Below are 15,812 nucleotides of genomic sequence, written 5' to 3' on the forward strand. Positions count from 1 at the left end.
TCTGCTCTATATTGAATCTTTTCATCCAACATGTGATGGGTTTTTTTTAAACTCTTTTAAAGTGTTTTGGATGTCTTCAGATCTGTGCATCTGTTCTCTGCCATCTGCCGCTCAAGGTCAGAGATGTGGCCAGTTGTTTTAAAGAAATGGTCTGGCAGGTGTAAAGGGAGTGTTGAGAGCTGCTGTTGGAAGCTGTCAGCCATGCATGGTACGAGTTTGTGTTGGCTCTGTGAAGGGCAGGAACCGAGAAGGAGCTTCTTGTGCACTTGGCCCTGTCCTGTCATCTGCACCAGAGCCTGTACGTGTGGGCTCACACAAACCACTCTGGCAGCAGAAGGTCATGAGGATGGCAGCAGTGTTGCCAGGTGATGGGAAGAACAAATTGCTTGTTTTTCTGGATGTCATCAGATCACATAGGTGCTTTTTTTTTGTGTGGTGTGGTGGTGATGTGGGCATTTTAAGGCTCCCATGTCTGGGGATGTAGTATTTGTTCTCTTGGATGGTTTGCTCTTGTGTCTAAGTCCACTGTAGGCTGAATGCAAAGCGAGCTGTCACTGGTGTTACCCTACGTCAGTTGAGGAGAGTAATCGGACCACTCTTCTGTGGTTGTGCAAAGCAAATGACTCTGGGCAGAGACAGAGAGGCTATTTGGCTCTTTCATCTTGTGTGCCTTTGTACTGAACGTGTCTGCACCCTCAGTCAATGCAATGGGCAGTGTGAATTCAGTAGGTGGGAATGGTGAGGGGAGCAGAGGGTGCCTTTGGGGAAGATCTCCACAAATCCTTATTGTGGGTTCTGCTTTCCCTTCTTCTAGACTCAGTTTACTGTGCTGCTCTCCCTCTTATTTTGTGTGGGTGCCCACTGACTTAATATGCCTCTGTCAAATTTCTGTAGGCTGGGAGAATAGTCTGGACAAATATCTCTGAAATCTGCTATGTTCTTCTGCAGGCATGGGCTTTAGGAGGGAAGATATTGGACTTTCTTAGTTCTGGTGAGGCTGTTCTTGTGTTTCTTTGGAGCAGTCTGTTCTGTGGTGCATTTGAGCTCCCACTCCTGCAGACTTGGGGTGACATGCAGCCTTTTAAGCAGAACAAGCATGTCCCTGGTTGGCAGTGAGAAATTCCTGTCTTTTAGCCTAGCGGCACTCTAAATGTATCAATTGCTTTCTTTTTCACAGTGGGTTTCTTGTTCAGCTTTCACGGCTTTTCGTTAGCCCATGCTGGTTTCTGAAGTGTGAATTTAGTTGCATCTCCCAGGCTCCCACTCTTCCAGTCTTCTTGATCGTGATTTTGGTGCAGGGAGCTCTGAAGGCTTTTCTGCTCAAGCAGTGACACCAAAATCTTAACGTCTCAACAGATATATCTTTCTTCTCAGCATGCATTTAATTAAAATAGCTTGCATGAAAATACCTAATCAGTTACATAGTCAGCGTGCACATCCTCTCTCATTGCTGTTAACCCACTCCCAGTACTGGCTGTAATTTAGAGAAGGTTTTTGGCAGGAAGAGTTGCCACATGGAAAATTAACACCAGCTTTTGTACACACTGCTTCACTCTGATCAAGCTTCCCTTGGCAACCAGTGCAGTGTAAAAAAGATTTTGTTCTTATCAATGTCTTTTTTCTTTTTCATCCATTTAGTGCGTAGGAAGCTATTGCACTCTCATTTGAATAGCTTTGGGTGGGGGGAAGAGAGTGGAGTACGAGCCACAAATTGAGAAATGGATGAATTTTGAAGGGATGAGACTGTTTGCTCTTTTAATTTATTCTTGCAATGGTATGAAAGGAATATATTGTGGAGAAAAAAAGAAAGCCAACGTTTGTTTTGATTTCTTAATGGAGTTTTCTTTCCTCTGTACAGCATCCTCTTTATAGCATAGGCTGCATACATTTAGGAGAGGAGGTTTTGACCCAAGGAGGACTTAACCTATGAAGCCTGCCCTCTGTCTCCAGGCATGTGTCCCACAAGATAGGGCAACACTGAGTTGATGGATAATTTGGGAAGGAATGCTATCAAGGACTTGTACAGTTTGACAAGCACCTCAAAGGGGACTGTGGCTTGCAGAGAACGGAAAGAGGACAACTGACTTCTGCAGAAATATGATTTTTACTGGCTTGCTGAAGCAGCGTGAGTAAGAAGGTGGCTGGAGGAAGGCAGCTGAGACTAGAAGGATGTGTAGAGAAACAGGAGGACAATGCCCAGGAATTAGCATTTTGGGAAGAGCAGAATGAAGCTAGTAGAAAAGGCAGAAGTAAAGGTGAGGGGAGCTGCATGGAGTAACCCACTCCTGCTGACTCTGAGTCAGATGCTTCGTGTAAATGTGATGCTGACGTTCAATTCCTCTTCATTCCTGCTCCTATATTTAGCTTAGGGAAATTGCTTCTTTTTTTTTGTATTTTGGGCTTTTTTCCATCTTGTTGGAGTTGGAAACTGCTCTGGCAATCCCTCCCCCTGCCTCTGAAACAACAGCAGCTTTTTATGTGCATATATGGTGCACAGTTGTGCGTGTGTAAGATAGGACTGTGCCTTCATGGAGGTTTTGAAAGCTCTGCAAATAACCTTCCACCACTTTCCGGCTGATTGACCCAAACGAGTTCTCCCTGATGGAGATAGCTCAGGTTGTCTGTAAAAACCTTTGACATTGTGAGAGCTGATTCTATCCTTCTCTTGTGTCTAAGGTTACCTGAATATCCCACAAGAAGGAGGAGAACTGGAAGACATTGCACAGCCAAGTTGTTTTTAAAACCTTCTTGCTTCAAGAAGGTGTACTTAATGGTTGTGGAGTGGCATCCTAGACCTAGGAATAATACTTTTAAATATATGTGTCGTTGCCAACACCCTCTGCAGGAACCAGCATGCAAACAGGACACTTGATCTCAGCTGGCTGATAGATGGTTTGTACAGCAGTAATCCATACAGCAGTGAATAGTTCTATAAACGTCTTGGAAATCAGAACATGCTTGTGGATTGCTGTGGTCATCAAGCCTTGCCTGCAGCTGCAGAGGAGGTAGGGTTTCTGTTGAAACAAGGGTGTTAACAATGTTGACCTTCTAACCAGCCATTTTGTGCTGTGGTCAGTGTTTCTCTGTGCAGGTCCCATGTGAGGTGCTTTTGGAACTTGTCTTATTTGCATGTTGACAATAGCATTTTAACAAGGTCTCTTCAGACAATGGTGTCTTGAGAACTCAAATTTGTTTTGAAAGCTTCAGTTTGGGAAAAGGGTAGGGTGAGTGAAAGAGGTGATCTGACCATTGTAGAAGTGCAGGTTTGGATGACTATACTTGGTCTACATCCACAACTGGAAGCTAGAAACAAAAAGATCAGTGCTCACTTCCCTTGCATCCTTTCCCTCCCTCTGGCTGTAAAATGCTGAATGTGATTTTAGAAAGGAGCAGACAAAGGTAGAAGATGGATAGATGGGTGTATACTCTTGTATGTAATTAGTTTTCCATGGTAATTATTTTTATTATTTTAACTGCGGTAAGATTAAAGCTAGCATAAATGGAAAGGACTAGATGCTTTGAGTCTCCTGAGGGCTTGGTGGATTCAGAGGCAGCATATGAAGTAGGTGGGTCAGTGAATTGACCACTTGGTGTCTCCATTCCATTTATTTTGCTGGACCAATTTCCTTTGCTAAAATGGAGCATGCCCAGAGGACTAATGAGCTCTGAGCTGCCTTGTCTGGGGAACCACTGCAGGTTCTGCTAAATAACTGCTGTCTGCGTGGGGTGGAGGAGCTGCCCTGGGGCCACAGTGAGCTGTGAGTGTGTGAGCAGGTAGTTGAGGCTGCCCTGAACACTCAGAAAAGACTAATGTGCTAGAAATGGTTAATTTCTGCTCATTGAGGAGGTGTGCTCTCTAGGGTGGAGTGGACTAGACGTCTTCCCAAATATTTTGAGAGCGGGTCAGTTTTCAAGTCAGGTGCTCCTGACTCCCAGTGTGTGAGCTGGGTGGCTCTTAATGCCACCACAGGCTCCTGGCTTGGCTGAGGGACTGGAAGGGGAAGAAGCGTGCTGGCAGACAACCCCCCTCTGGAGTGAAACTGAGCTAAAATTCATGATTGTTAGTGGCCAAAGGCTCTGTCCTATTAGTAACGGCCCTTTGTAGTCACTATACTATTCTAGGAAGCAGTCTCTTTTTTTTTTTCCTTGGTTTGAAGACCATGGTTTGTTTTTTTGCATCTTTCTTGTGTTTTTAGACTGAGTTAACTTCCCTGAAGTGCTGTTTTTCTGCCGAGTCTCTCACAATGAAATAGAAACTTAAGAGTTGCGCAGGAAAGTCTTTGTGAGGATTTTGCGTCTTTACTTTATTCTTTCTAGTTTATTTTTACCACAATTCACCTCTGTCATAACTCAGCAGGATTGGTCCGTTAACACTATCCAACTCCACGTATTGGAGTTTTGCTTTGCTCTGATCAGATAGATTTTCGCATCTGCTAACTTCGTATTTCATATCGCATGATTTGCAAGGCTTAACCTCCCTTGACTTGTTAATAGATCACAAACCATCTATCTGCTTTTTTACATTAATCCCTCAGAAATATATAGCATAGCTGTGACTTGAAATTCTCCCCATCAGTTCCCCAGGGTAAAAAGTGCAAAAGGATCAGTCCCAGTCTGAACAAACTGTTTGTTTACACTTTCGCAGCTCTTCCCTGAGATTATTTCTCCAACCATGGCTGTCTGCCTTAACTGTTAAGAAAGTTTGTTGCCTTTGTTGCCTTGGCCTTCTGTGTAAGGCATGGGTGCAGAAGTGTAGGTGGAAGGGCATGGCTGGAGAGGTGTAGGGTAGTCTAATGAGAGGCATATTTTTTGAATGGTTGATGCTTTTGAGGTTAAAGCTTTGGTACCCTCTAATGATGTCTGCTTTGAGCTAGCAATGTTAATGGAACACGACGGCTTCAGCCAGGGACTCTGAGCTGAAGATCTCAGTGCATCAGTCCTCCTTTCTGCTCTCTTCTCTGCTTCAAAATGTGCATCGCTTCTGTCAGGGTAGCCTGGTCAGATCAAAGCACAGGTTAGCTGTCCCAGGGTAGAAGGTCCCTGTCACCCCTGAGCCATGCCTGCAGCCCTGTTAGCACTGCATGATGGGGATGCAGAGAGGAGCCTGGAGGGACCGTGGCTCTGGCCCTGGGCAGCACTGGGCCAAGGTGTGCTTGGTCCTGGCTAAAGCCCTGCACTTAAGTGTGCCATGTGGAAATGTTAGTGAGGTCTGTACTTGAAGTGCTGCAGTCAGTTTCTATGATGCCTCAGCTTTTGCCTTTCTGCTTGGCGGCCTTAGGCTAACACCTCTACTTGTCTGTCCTCGTGTTTCTCCCCCTGACTGACATCTATGGCCAGGCACAGACTATGGGAGAGCCCCAGCACAGTGGTGACATGGGTGAAGTCCCCAGCACAGTGAGGGCTGCTGGCAGTGGAGCAGGGCATCCCACAGTGCTCCCCTGGCATGGCAGGGAAGGAGGAGCTGGTGTTCTCCAAGCACTGGTGGTGTGTAGAAGCAGAGGGACAGGCAAACTCCACAATTTCTATTTTAGAAGTGAAGCGAGAAATAGGACACAAGGTCATTAGAGCAATTGCTGTTCTACCTGAGGCCAATTTTCCCTTCCTTTTATTCACTTAACAGTTACTCTTTTGAGAGAGGGCAGTAAGGGCCATGTGTTTTCTGTTACTGGTGGCTACTGCTTTCTGCTGTTGTGTTTAGGGTACTCATGGAGAGTAGGGAAGGCTCCAGTACCCTGGATGGCCCCAGGTTTGTTCTGGTGGGCTGAGGCACCAAGGCAGAGTGCTATGGGCAAGATTAGTGGGGAAGTGGGGCCTCTTCTCCTTCCCTCCCCTCCCAGTCAGCAACTGTTTTGCTCCCAATTGAGGTGATTGTATTGCTTGCTAGGAGCTTACAGCTGCTTGCTTTTGCGGTTCATCTTGCTAAGAGATTTCTGCAGAGCCCTGAGCAAGCTGTTTGTTCAGATACATCCCTTGGGCCAATAGTTTTTGGCATCATATATCTCTTTTCTTAACTAGCCAGCCATCTCTTGTGCTAGACTCCACAGTTTCTCTTCTGTCTAGTGTTATGGCCCAGCATAAAAATTTAGCCCCTCCACCCCTTCTTCCTCTTCTTCTTCCTGCCCGAGAGCTTTTCTAACAGATCCTCTCTTTCCTCCTTCCTGAACTCCTAACTCTGTTCTAGGCATGCTGGTTTGGTGCCCAGTACATAGGGTCACTTTTATGGCAGGGGACAGATGTTAGGGCTGTTGCACAAACTTGCATGGTTAACCTTTCAGTCCAACTTGAGCAATCAGACACTCGGAGCTCCCAGATGCTAGCAAGTTAATTATTTATGGTAGCAGCACATGGTACTCCTCAACATGGGAGAGAGTTGTGGTTCCTCTCTGGGCTGCTCTTTTTCTTTGTAATTTCTGGTTAAACCCAGCTCAGCCTGTGAGGTTAGGGAATAAAACAGTGTTTTGGTGGCTGCTTTTGCTGCTGCTTTTCCAGCAGGGGTAGCTTTTTGGTTTTCTTTATACACATGGTCATGTCAACTCTTATTGTTCTTCTGTTTCTTCCGTCCAGGTGTGTTGTTGTACTGTTCAACCCTCGGAAGAATAAGCAACACCACATTCTAAACAGTTCCAGGTGAGTGAAGCTTTAAGCCTGGCTTGCTTTCTGTGGGAAGTAAATGTCAAGGTTTTGATGACTTGAGTGAAGTGCAGGAGCTGTTGTTGTTCCAGGCTAAAGCCCCTCCATGAGAGCTGCCTTGGAGAGAGGCTGCCTGGCAGTTTGACTCTAGCTTTTTATAACCTGAGTCCTATTGCTGATGAGGCACCACCTCATAGACATGGTCTCATGAGGAACTGCTAACAGGCATGACATGGAGAAGGTCTTATGAGAACTCTGTGATATGTAATTTTATTTCTCCTTCACCTGAAACTACATTATTGAATCCAGGACTAGCATATTTTCCTGCATCTGGAATACAGGCACAAGGATGAACCTTGTCTTTTGGAACTTTTATGGTGCTGTGGGCATGCTGCTTGAGACTTGGGCAGCAGGAAATTCCCATGGCAAATGTTAGACCTCTAGTAAAGCAAAACCGTTGTGTCAGGCTATTATGTGCGATTTTAACCTCTTTCTAGTTTGTCCCAACCTACTCCCCAGTCATGACGTATTGAAATGAAATCACATGTTGGAATTGTTTCTCAGTGTCATTTTCTCTGTTTTAGGAAAACAATTACAGCACTTGCTTTCTCTCCAGATGGAAAATATTTGGTTACAGGAGAGGTAAGCCTGAGAGGCGAGAAGGGTACACTTTGCCCATTGCATTTTGAAGCAGAGTAGAGGGTGTTAGAAGAAACAAGCCAGCAAGCTGTCTTGACACGAGCAAATCTATTTACATGTTGCATCTCTGGGTGGACCCTAGTGGGTTATGGGTGGCTCTGGGTGATCCTGCTGGCTGCTTTTCAGTGTGGTGTTCCTCATCAGCTTAGGGGATGGATCTTCTGGGGTGGCGTCTGTGGGCTGAAGGTACAGTGAAAGTAAGTGGAAGGACACATGACATGGCTGTGCTATAGAATCAATGAAGTGTAGCTGGATGGTCCTTATATTGGTCTGAGCTTAGCATTGTCCCTTTAGGATTTCAGGAAGTAATTGAAGACAGTTAAGTGTTGTGGAAAAAGTGGAAAGTGCATGTAGAATGGAGCTTTAGAAATAGTGACAGAAGATGCTGGTGCCTGTGGTTTGGATTGTATGTTTGGCTGGGGGTGACAATTGCTTCCTCTTTCCAAACATGCCCAAGGGGAAGAATAAGGATGAGTGCACTGTGTGTCTGTTCTGCATTAGAAGTTCAAGACATGGGCTATGTGTCATGAGGTTGGAATTGCTGGATGTTAGAAACCCACATAAATGCTGACTGTCCCCTGTGTGTTTGGGCTCAGTTTGCTCTTGTTTGTGATCAATGATAATTTACCTCTATCCTCTGTGCCTCTAAAATGTGGGGAAGGAGCATATGTGAAACAGTTCCCCACCTGAACCTCAGCCACTGAGAAGTGTTTCACTGCTTGGTATCAGAGCTGTCAAGACAGAGGCTGTTCTCTTCAGAAGTTCCTAGTGCAGACACCATGGTGGCAGCTGTTGTGGCACTGAGTGGCTCCTAAGCTGAGCCTGAATCCTGCGCAGATAAGGCCAAGGATAAAAACAACAGTATTTTGGGATGGAGGCTACCTTGACACAGAAAAAATGTTAGCACAAATTTTCCGTTGGAATATCAGAGATTGGTGTTGTTATTAACTTCTTAGTGAAAGCATGAGGTTTTGTAACCAATTTGTTTTAATGCCTCTTTACTTTAGAAGTTTTAATGTAATAAACCCCCTTTATGTTAAAATTGTAATATATATATATGTGTATTTTCTCTGTGGTGTTCAGTTCTGATAATTCTGGTGGTTTTTCTTTTTCTGTTTTCTTTTTTTTTTAAATCTCTGGTGCTCTGTTCTTTCGTGTGGGGAAGGAAAAGTGGTTAAAAACAAAATGGGCGTTTCTTGGTGGCAACTCAAACTTTGCTCTTTGAGACTTCATTGGGATAAATGGCAAGTTCAGATTTTTTTTTTTAAAGCCCTTCCAGTTTTACTTGAAGGCTTCTCTTTTTGCCCTGTTGCAAAACATGTCTTATCTTGCCCTGTTGCAAGAGCATTTCTGGTTTTGGTATCCTCCCACACGTCTGACGTGTGAATAATTACTTGGTGAAGCAGTGTCCCCTGCCGGTGTCAGCAGCCTCGTCTTAGTTCGCCCTCTGTCCTGTGGGTGTTTCTCCCATAGGGAAACAGTTTCTGAGTTCACCTTGTCAGCTCACTTCTAGCAGCCTCATACTAATTCTGCCTACTGACACTTTAGTTTTCTGCATGACTGGCTTTTCAGGAGGGAGACTATGGAGTTTAGTTCTTGACTGGCATACGTGTTAAGTCGCTTTTGTATTTTTCAAATACAGTGAAAAAAATGACCTTTTTTTTCCCCTTTTCATTTTTTTTTCCTTTCCCCCCATGGAGGCATAGATTCTTCATCCATGGGAACCACATACAGCTTGTTTTTGATTAGCATTTTTTAAAATGATGGAATGTGAATTCAATTTGTTAGTCTTGGGGTGTATGCTAAGGTGCTAGGAAATACATATATATATGTATGTATATACACATGTATGTGTGTGTTTAAGTACAGCAGTTGCGTTGGAGAGCAGCTGATTCAGCTCGCTGTAACATCTTGCCAGCCACCCTGAGACCTGAGCTCTGCCTTGCAGGAGGAGAAACTGTACCAACTGTAGTAAAATCTGACCATGACATTTTTCCAGGCCACAAGCAGTCGCTTGGCAAAGCTTTTGAACAAGGCAATTAAAATTTGCACAATTCTGTGTTTTTAAAGCTTTGACTTATGCTTCTGATCAGTTTCACCTCTCCCACACAATCAAAAGACTTAAAACTGATCAGAAAAGGTACCGTTTTGCCATGTTGCCATGGATATGCTATCTTGCAAGCTACTGTTTTGACAGACTGCAATGTGAAATCAGGAGCAGGCCCTTGAGTAGGATTTGCTCATCAGGCACATTTTTGGCCAGCATTTTAGCTCATCTTGTGTGTCTTGTTTTACTTTGGTTTAATGGCAAACAGTTAAACAGAAGAATGCAGTTGTGTGGCAGAAGGTGCTGAACTGGCATTTCTGAAGTCTATGACCTTCTGTTTCTCTGGAGAACCAGTGTAAAACCAGAGGCTGTGTTCACTCAATGTCTTTTTCTTTGACACTACCCTGCCCACACTCTTTCAGGCAGCATGCATCTGTGTGTTACCTTTTTATCAGAAATGCTGCTGCTGGCATTCCAGAAGCCTCCCTTGAGTGGTGTGTGATAGTTACCACAACAGTCATGTTTCTGTATGGCATGACCTGGCTTGAGATCTCAGATGTCTAGGTTGTGGTAGGAGGGGAGGATGTGGGGGCCTTTTGGTTTGCTGAGTCCAGAGATATTATCTATTATAATAAGTTTTTTTGAGCTGGCTGTGAGTTCCCATTGCAAAGATCAGGGATGTGCATCAAAAGTACTGTTCTAGTCTCTGTCTATTTTTTGAACAGGATAAGAAAAGGATTAAAGCAGGGGAGATTGTTTTAATTTTTTCAGACACTTGTTGAAATACAGATACTCTTTAGCTCACCAGGTTCAGCATGGGCTTTAAAGAGTTGAAGGAATTGAGGTCTAACCTCTAACTCTATTGTGAATGCACCATCTAGACATCTTTTTTTCAAACCCCCATGTATTTATGTGCTCAGATCTCTCAGAACTGACCTTGGGGGTTACGTTTTCTGTTCCGTGTCTGTTCTTGTCCCCTCTAGAGTGGGCACATGCCAGCAGTTCGAGTATGGGATGTGGCTGAGCGAACCCAAGTGGCTGAACTCCAGGAGCACAAGTATGGTGTGGCCTGTGTGGCCTTCTCCCCCAGCTCCAAGTACATCGTTTCAGTGGGATACCAGCATGACATGATTGTCAACGTATGGTCTTGGAAGGTAAGCTCTCCAGGAGGTTGGATGGACCACAGGGTGTTGCTAAATTAAAAAAAGTGGACAATCTGACCATGAATTATTTCAGTTCCATCTTGCTTTCTATTTTTTTTTTTTTCCCCCCAATTCTCTTGTTGTTGTTTGTTTTTGACATTCATAGACACAGACAAGTTTGGATATGAGAGCGTGCTATGGTCCCTTAGGGAAGGTCTAAGTCACTTAAGCGAATTGATGTGCTTTATATTTAGAGATGTGTGACATCTTGCTGTACAGCTAGAAAAGTCTAGACTTGTCACAGCCTTGTACTTGCTTAGAGGCTTATTAAAAACTAATATATGAGGTTGAAGAAGGAAACTTTCATCAGCTAGGAATTTTTTTGTGGTGTAGTGGATGCTCTTGGCTTGTTTTTGTGTTGTGTCAGGGCTTTTGGTACTCCTAATCCCATCCTTGATGACTGAGAAAGGGAACATAGCAAAGTCACAGTGGATGAAAGCTGATGGAGGTCAATCTCTGCCACGGGGTTGGGGCAGCACTCTTTGGAAACAAAGCCTGTGTCTTATCCTCTAAAAAACATTTAAGTATGTGCTGTTTATATATAAGAAAAGAAACGTTTATTTTCAGTAGACTTGGAGTCTTCTGTATAATAAATGCTAAGCACTTACTCAGCTCCTTCTACCTCTTCAGGTGCTGCAACCCTCCATAAAAGAGGTGGGATTTTAAAAAACTTCAATGTATCTGTTAAATCTCACAGAATCAAAGAATGGTTTGGGTTGGAAGGGACTTTAAAAATCATCCATGGGCAGGGACACCTGCCACTGGATCAGGTTGCTCAAAACCTCATCCATCCTGGTTTGAACACCTCCAGGGATGGGGCATCCACAACTTCTCTGGGCAGCTTGTTGCAGTGCCTCACCATCCTCACAGTAAAGGGTGTCTTCCTTATATCTAATCTGTATCTAACTTCTTTCATTTTAAAACCATTACTCCTTATCCTATCGCTACACTCCCTGATAGATAATCTCTCCTTGTTCTTTCCTGTAGGCCCCCTTTAAGTTCTGGAAGGCCAGTTTTAAGGCCTCCCCAGAGCCTTCTCTTCTCTTGCAGCTTGTAAGTCTGTGCTTATTTAGTATGTTACTGCCTTCTTCACCCTTCCTGTGCTGATACTTAAGATCTCACTCTTAGGTCTCTTCTACATGAGCTGAAGTTTGACCTTCCTGTTTTTTTTGTATAGATGAACTGTGTTAGGGGTAAATCATAAGTGCGTATGTCAGTGTTGAAAATTGAGTGCTCAATCTTTTGGTTCTTTCTAGTTATACAAATAGAAGTAGTGACTTCAATATGGTCATAATGCACGGCGTGCATGGAATAGCACAAGTAGCTTTGTTTTCCCTTGCCTAAGCAGATTTTTCTGTTCACTGTTTATGTTTATCAATTTATGATTATGTGCATGAGGGCTTGTGAGGTAAGGACTATCTAACTGAGGAACACATGCTGTAATCATATGCTCCAGGCAGTGACAATCATGAATCTGGGTTTCCCCTAGTCAGGGTTGGGGTTGCTCCGTGGTGACAACACAGCAGATGGGACTCCTCTACTGGCTATTTCTTTGTTCTGTCAGCATGGGGCCCTTGGAGTGATGTGGCTTATGTGCTAAGGGCAGTGCATTGTGAAGACTGGGAGAAAACAAGTACCTAAAAGGGAAGGGTCAAGGAAACAGAAGGAGAGTAAAAAGTGGTGCAGTGTTGTCAATTGTGCTGCATTATTGAAGACCCAGAACAGGCACAGAGAGGAAGACTTTTTTTTATTCTCACTTCTACCATTTTCTGGGAAAAGGTGGATGGGTGGGGAAATTGAGCGCTGATATTGTGGACGGAAATCTCTTGCAATCTGACCATTCTGCTCAGGCAGTGCCTGTTCCTATTTTCTGTCCCTGTCATGTTCTTCCTCCTTTCTCAAATTCCTTAATGTTTTGAGGTGCACATTTGAGGTGTAGCAGATTTTGCTTGATTCCTTCCAGTACAGGTATAGTCTTTTTTGTGTATTTGGTCTTTAAATAAAGCATCAGGTCTTCTAAGAGAAGAGCCAATTTATGGAGGAACCAGTACTGTTTTCCCTGCAGAAAACACCTGTTCCACATCTTAAGTGCCTTTCCCTCGTTTTTGCCTGGAGGCTGGGAAAGCCCCTCCCTGTGCTGGCATACGTGTGCTTTTGCTGTTTAGAAAGGGAAATGGGTTTGCTCTGAGCTCCTGGTGACTGTGAAACCAACATGTTGAGTCTCAGACAGCACGTTCCTGCAGGCGCTAGTGCCTGCTAATTTGTTCTTGGTCCTAGTCAATGCGGAAGTGGAATTGAATGGAAATGTGAACTGTGTGATCTGCCAAATCAATGCTCCCGGTTAATGCTGCATAGGTTGTAGTTAGGGGAGAATGGGGAATAGTTTGGGCCTTATCTTCACCTTGCTGTAGTGCTTGTGCTGGATACATGCCTGTAGTAGAAATGAATTTCCTTTGTTTCTGAATGAACAAATTAAGCTATCTGAACAATTATGTTTACAGAAAAACATTGTAGTGGCAGCCAACAAAGTCTCAAGTAAAGTGACAGCTGTGTCATTCTCGGAGGACTGCAGTTACTTTGTCACTGCTGGAAATCGACACATCAAGTTCTGGTACCTGGATGACAGCAAAACCTCAAAGGTGAGAGAAGGTGAATCAAGGGCAAGCTGTGAACAAGATTTTTTCATCTTATGGCAGGGTGGATTTTGCCCCAGTGAGCTGTGGGGAGTGGGAACTCACTGTTTTTGTTGAGTTTCAGGGACAGCACTCCACCTCTGGCTCTCAAGTCTCAGTCTGCCCATGGGTGGTAGTACCAAAAGGCTCTAAAAGCTTGTCTTAGCCTGTGTTGAGGTAGGAGCATGGCTCCTGGAGTTGTATGGCAATATGCTTGTTCTTCAGTAGTCATGTATACTGAATGGCAAAAAAAACTAGGGGAGAGCTGTAGTCATTGAACTCCTTGGAGCGCAGAGGAAGTGGGAGCTGTTTGATGTTGCTATGAATATCTTAAAAGGTTGTCAATGTTATTTTGAAGCACACTAAGGTGCTTAAGCTTTTAGCTGTTCTGTTCTTGGGGTGGGGGGACAGAATCCATATAGGATACTTTTTCTTTGTGCTCATGAACTAATGTTCCTATTTCCTCCTTGGACCCTGCTTTGGCATTTGGTATAAATCACAGATTGACCATGGAAGGGTTGTTCTTCCAGTGACTGATCTGCCTGTCTCTCATATGAAGGGTCATATGTTTGGATGCGCAGTTTTGGTGTTCTGTTCCACTGATGTGCTGATACTGATAATCTCAATACACTACGCAGCCAGTGGGGCTGCAGCAAGCAAAATGTGTCCTGTTTGCAACTCTCTTTGAAGCACTTCCACATTCAGGGCTTGATGTTCTAAAAAATGTCTCTCTACCTTGAGTGTCTTGCTCTGATTCTAACAAACTGTTTTTTTCTGGTAGGTCAATGCCACAGTGCCCTTGCTGGGTCGCTCAGGACTGCTTGGAGAACTGAGGAACAACTTCTTTGCAGATGTGGCATGTGGAAGGGGCAAAAAAGCTGAGAGCACTTTCTGTATCACATCCTCAGGCCTGCTCTGTGAATTCAATGAAAAAAGGCTGCTAGACAAGTGGGTGGAGCTGAGAGTGAGTTTCACGTCCTCCTTGTCTTGCAGTATTTGTGCCTGCTGAAGCAGAGTAGGAACAACAAATAATAAGGGCAGTCAGGGAGTGCAAGCTGACCACCAGCGGTGAAAGCCATTGGGTCTCTGCCACTTTGTGATTTATTCTGGAAGGCCAGCCAAAATAGTGTTGCTTCTTAGCAAAGGGATTTTAGTAATCATTGAGGCTCTTTCATTCTCAAGCCTCAGCATTACAGCTACTGCCCTTCTGGCAAAGCAGTGTCCTTATGTAGCTTTGGCAAACCCCTATGTTGTCCTTCCTGGCTTGGCCTGGAAAAGTAGGAGTTTTAGAAGGATTCTGATTTCTACCCACTCAGTAGTGTCTTACTTGGCTTGTGCATCTCAAATGCAGGTTCCCAAGGCACTAGTTGGTTTGGATATTCTAAACGACCAGGTTGGCCCATAGTTAAGAATTTGATCATGCTTATTTTCCTTTCAATTGAATGTAAGATGCTACCCTGAAAAGATCCAGTGTATTAAAATCAAAAGATCCACGCTTTCACTCAAGTGAAATGCCTCTTCTTTTCTTTCCTTTCCTCTCTAAAATCTGCCTTTCACTCTCGCTCAGAATACAGACAGCTTCACAGTAAGTTGGAGAAAAGTTTTGCCTTGAACTCATCCCCTAATTCACCACACTCCATTTTGTACCATTTTCTGCCATTTGTACAGATCCCAGTGGGAGGGGGAAGAAAGTCCTTTTTTTTTTTTTTCTCCCTTTTCTTATCCCTTTGTGACAGGTAATGTATTGGTGTGCTAGTGCAAGGTCAGGTGCTGCTTGCCTGCCAGTGGTGCAGAATGTCACAGAGGAACAAAGAACAATGTTCAGAATAAGATTCAGCTGGAGCAAATGTGTAGCTCTGCTCACCTTCCACCACAGTGGGTGACAGAAGAACTGAGCTTTATCCTTAACCACTTGGAACCTGCAATGGACTTGGCTGAGAAGCTCCTCAGAAAGCAGAATTGGATTTTTAAGCTTTTCCTTACCCCCAGGGCTCAACTTCACTTCACTTCAGCTCTTCTGACCATGACTCCTTTGTCTGTCAATTTGCTCTTCTCCCTGTTGTATCTGGTTACCTTTGAAGTGAGAGCACATTGCTTATTTGCCTTCTTGTGTGCTGTGTCTTCCTCAGACCACTGTGGCAAACTGCATTTCTGTGAATCACGACTACATCTTCTGTGGCTGCGCTGATGGCACTGTGCGGATTTTTAACCCTCTGAACCTTCACTTTGTCACCACTCTGCCGAAGCCGCACTTCCTGGGAACAGACATCGCGAGCGTGACTGAGGCCAGGTACCATGGAGAGGGTGGAAAGGAGCAAGGGAGGCTTCTGGGAGTTAGGACAGTTCCCCAGACCTTTGCCATCTTGAGTGTGCGGCCTGTTGCAGATCTCCCTGAGTTGCTGCAGCCTTACATTGCACGGCTGAGCTACAGCCCAAAGCTGGTTGCTGGACTACATAGCATGCCTTGCTCCTCATCTCTATGGGATTGCTTGTGTTTGATGGCCTTTTGACATTTGTTGCTATGAGCAAGCAGACAGAGGGTGCAGGATGCTATTGCATCCT

General features: G+C 44.4%; 1 protein-coding gene across 8 annotated transcripts in view; it reads left to right on the forward strand.

Annotated features, from left to right (window-relative positions):
• Positions 1-15,812, forward strand: part of MAPKBP1 (mitogen-activated protein kinase binding protein 1) — a 102,627-nt gene that overhangs the window by 47,879 nt on the left and 38,936 nt on the right. For 7 of the 8 annotated variants that reach the window (XM_054067482.1, XM_054067487.1, XM_054067481.1 and 4 more), the window contains 7 exons: positions 6,565-6,627; positions 7,215-7,272; positions 10,360-10,530; positions 13,080-13,217; positions 14,032-14,214; positions 14,818-14,835; positions 15,380-15,540. In XM_054067482.1, the coding sequence (XP_053923457.1) occupies positions 6,565-6,627; positions 7,215-7,272; positions 10,360-10,530; positions 13,080-13,217; positions 14,032-14,214; positions 14,818-14,835; positions 15,380-15,540 (792 nt within the window). The remainder of the gene's footprint in view (positions 1-6,564; positions 6,628-7,214; positions 7,273-10,359; positions 10,531-13,079; positions 13,218-14,031; positions 14,215-14,817; positions 14,836-15,379; positions 15,541-15,812) is intronic. The other variant, XM_054067485.1, reaches the window with a different exon arrangement.

Source organism: Cuculus canorus, chromosome 5, assembly GCF_017976375.1.
Source record: "Cuculus canorus isolate bCucCan1 chromosome 5, bCucCan1.pri, whole genome shotgun sequence".
NCBI lineage: Eukaryota > Metazoa > Chordata > Aves > Cuculiformes > Cuculidae > Cuculus > Cuculus canorus.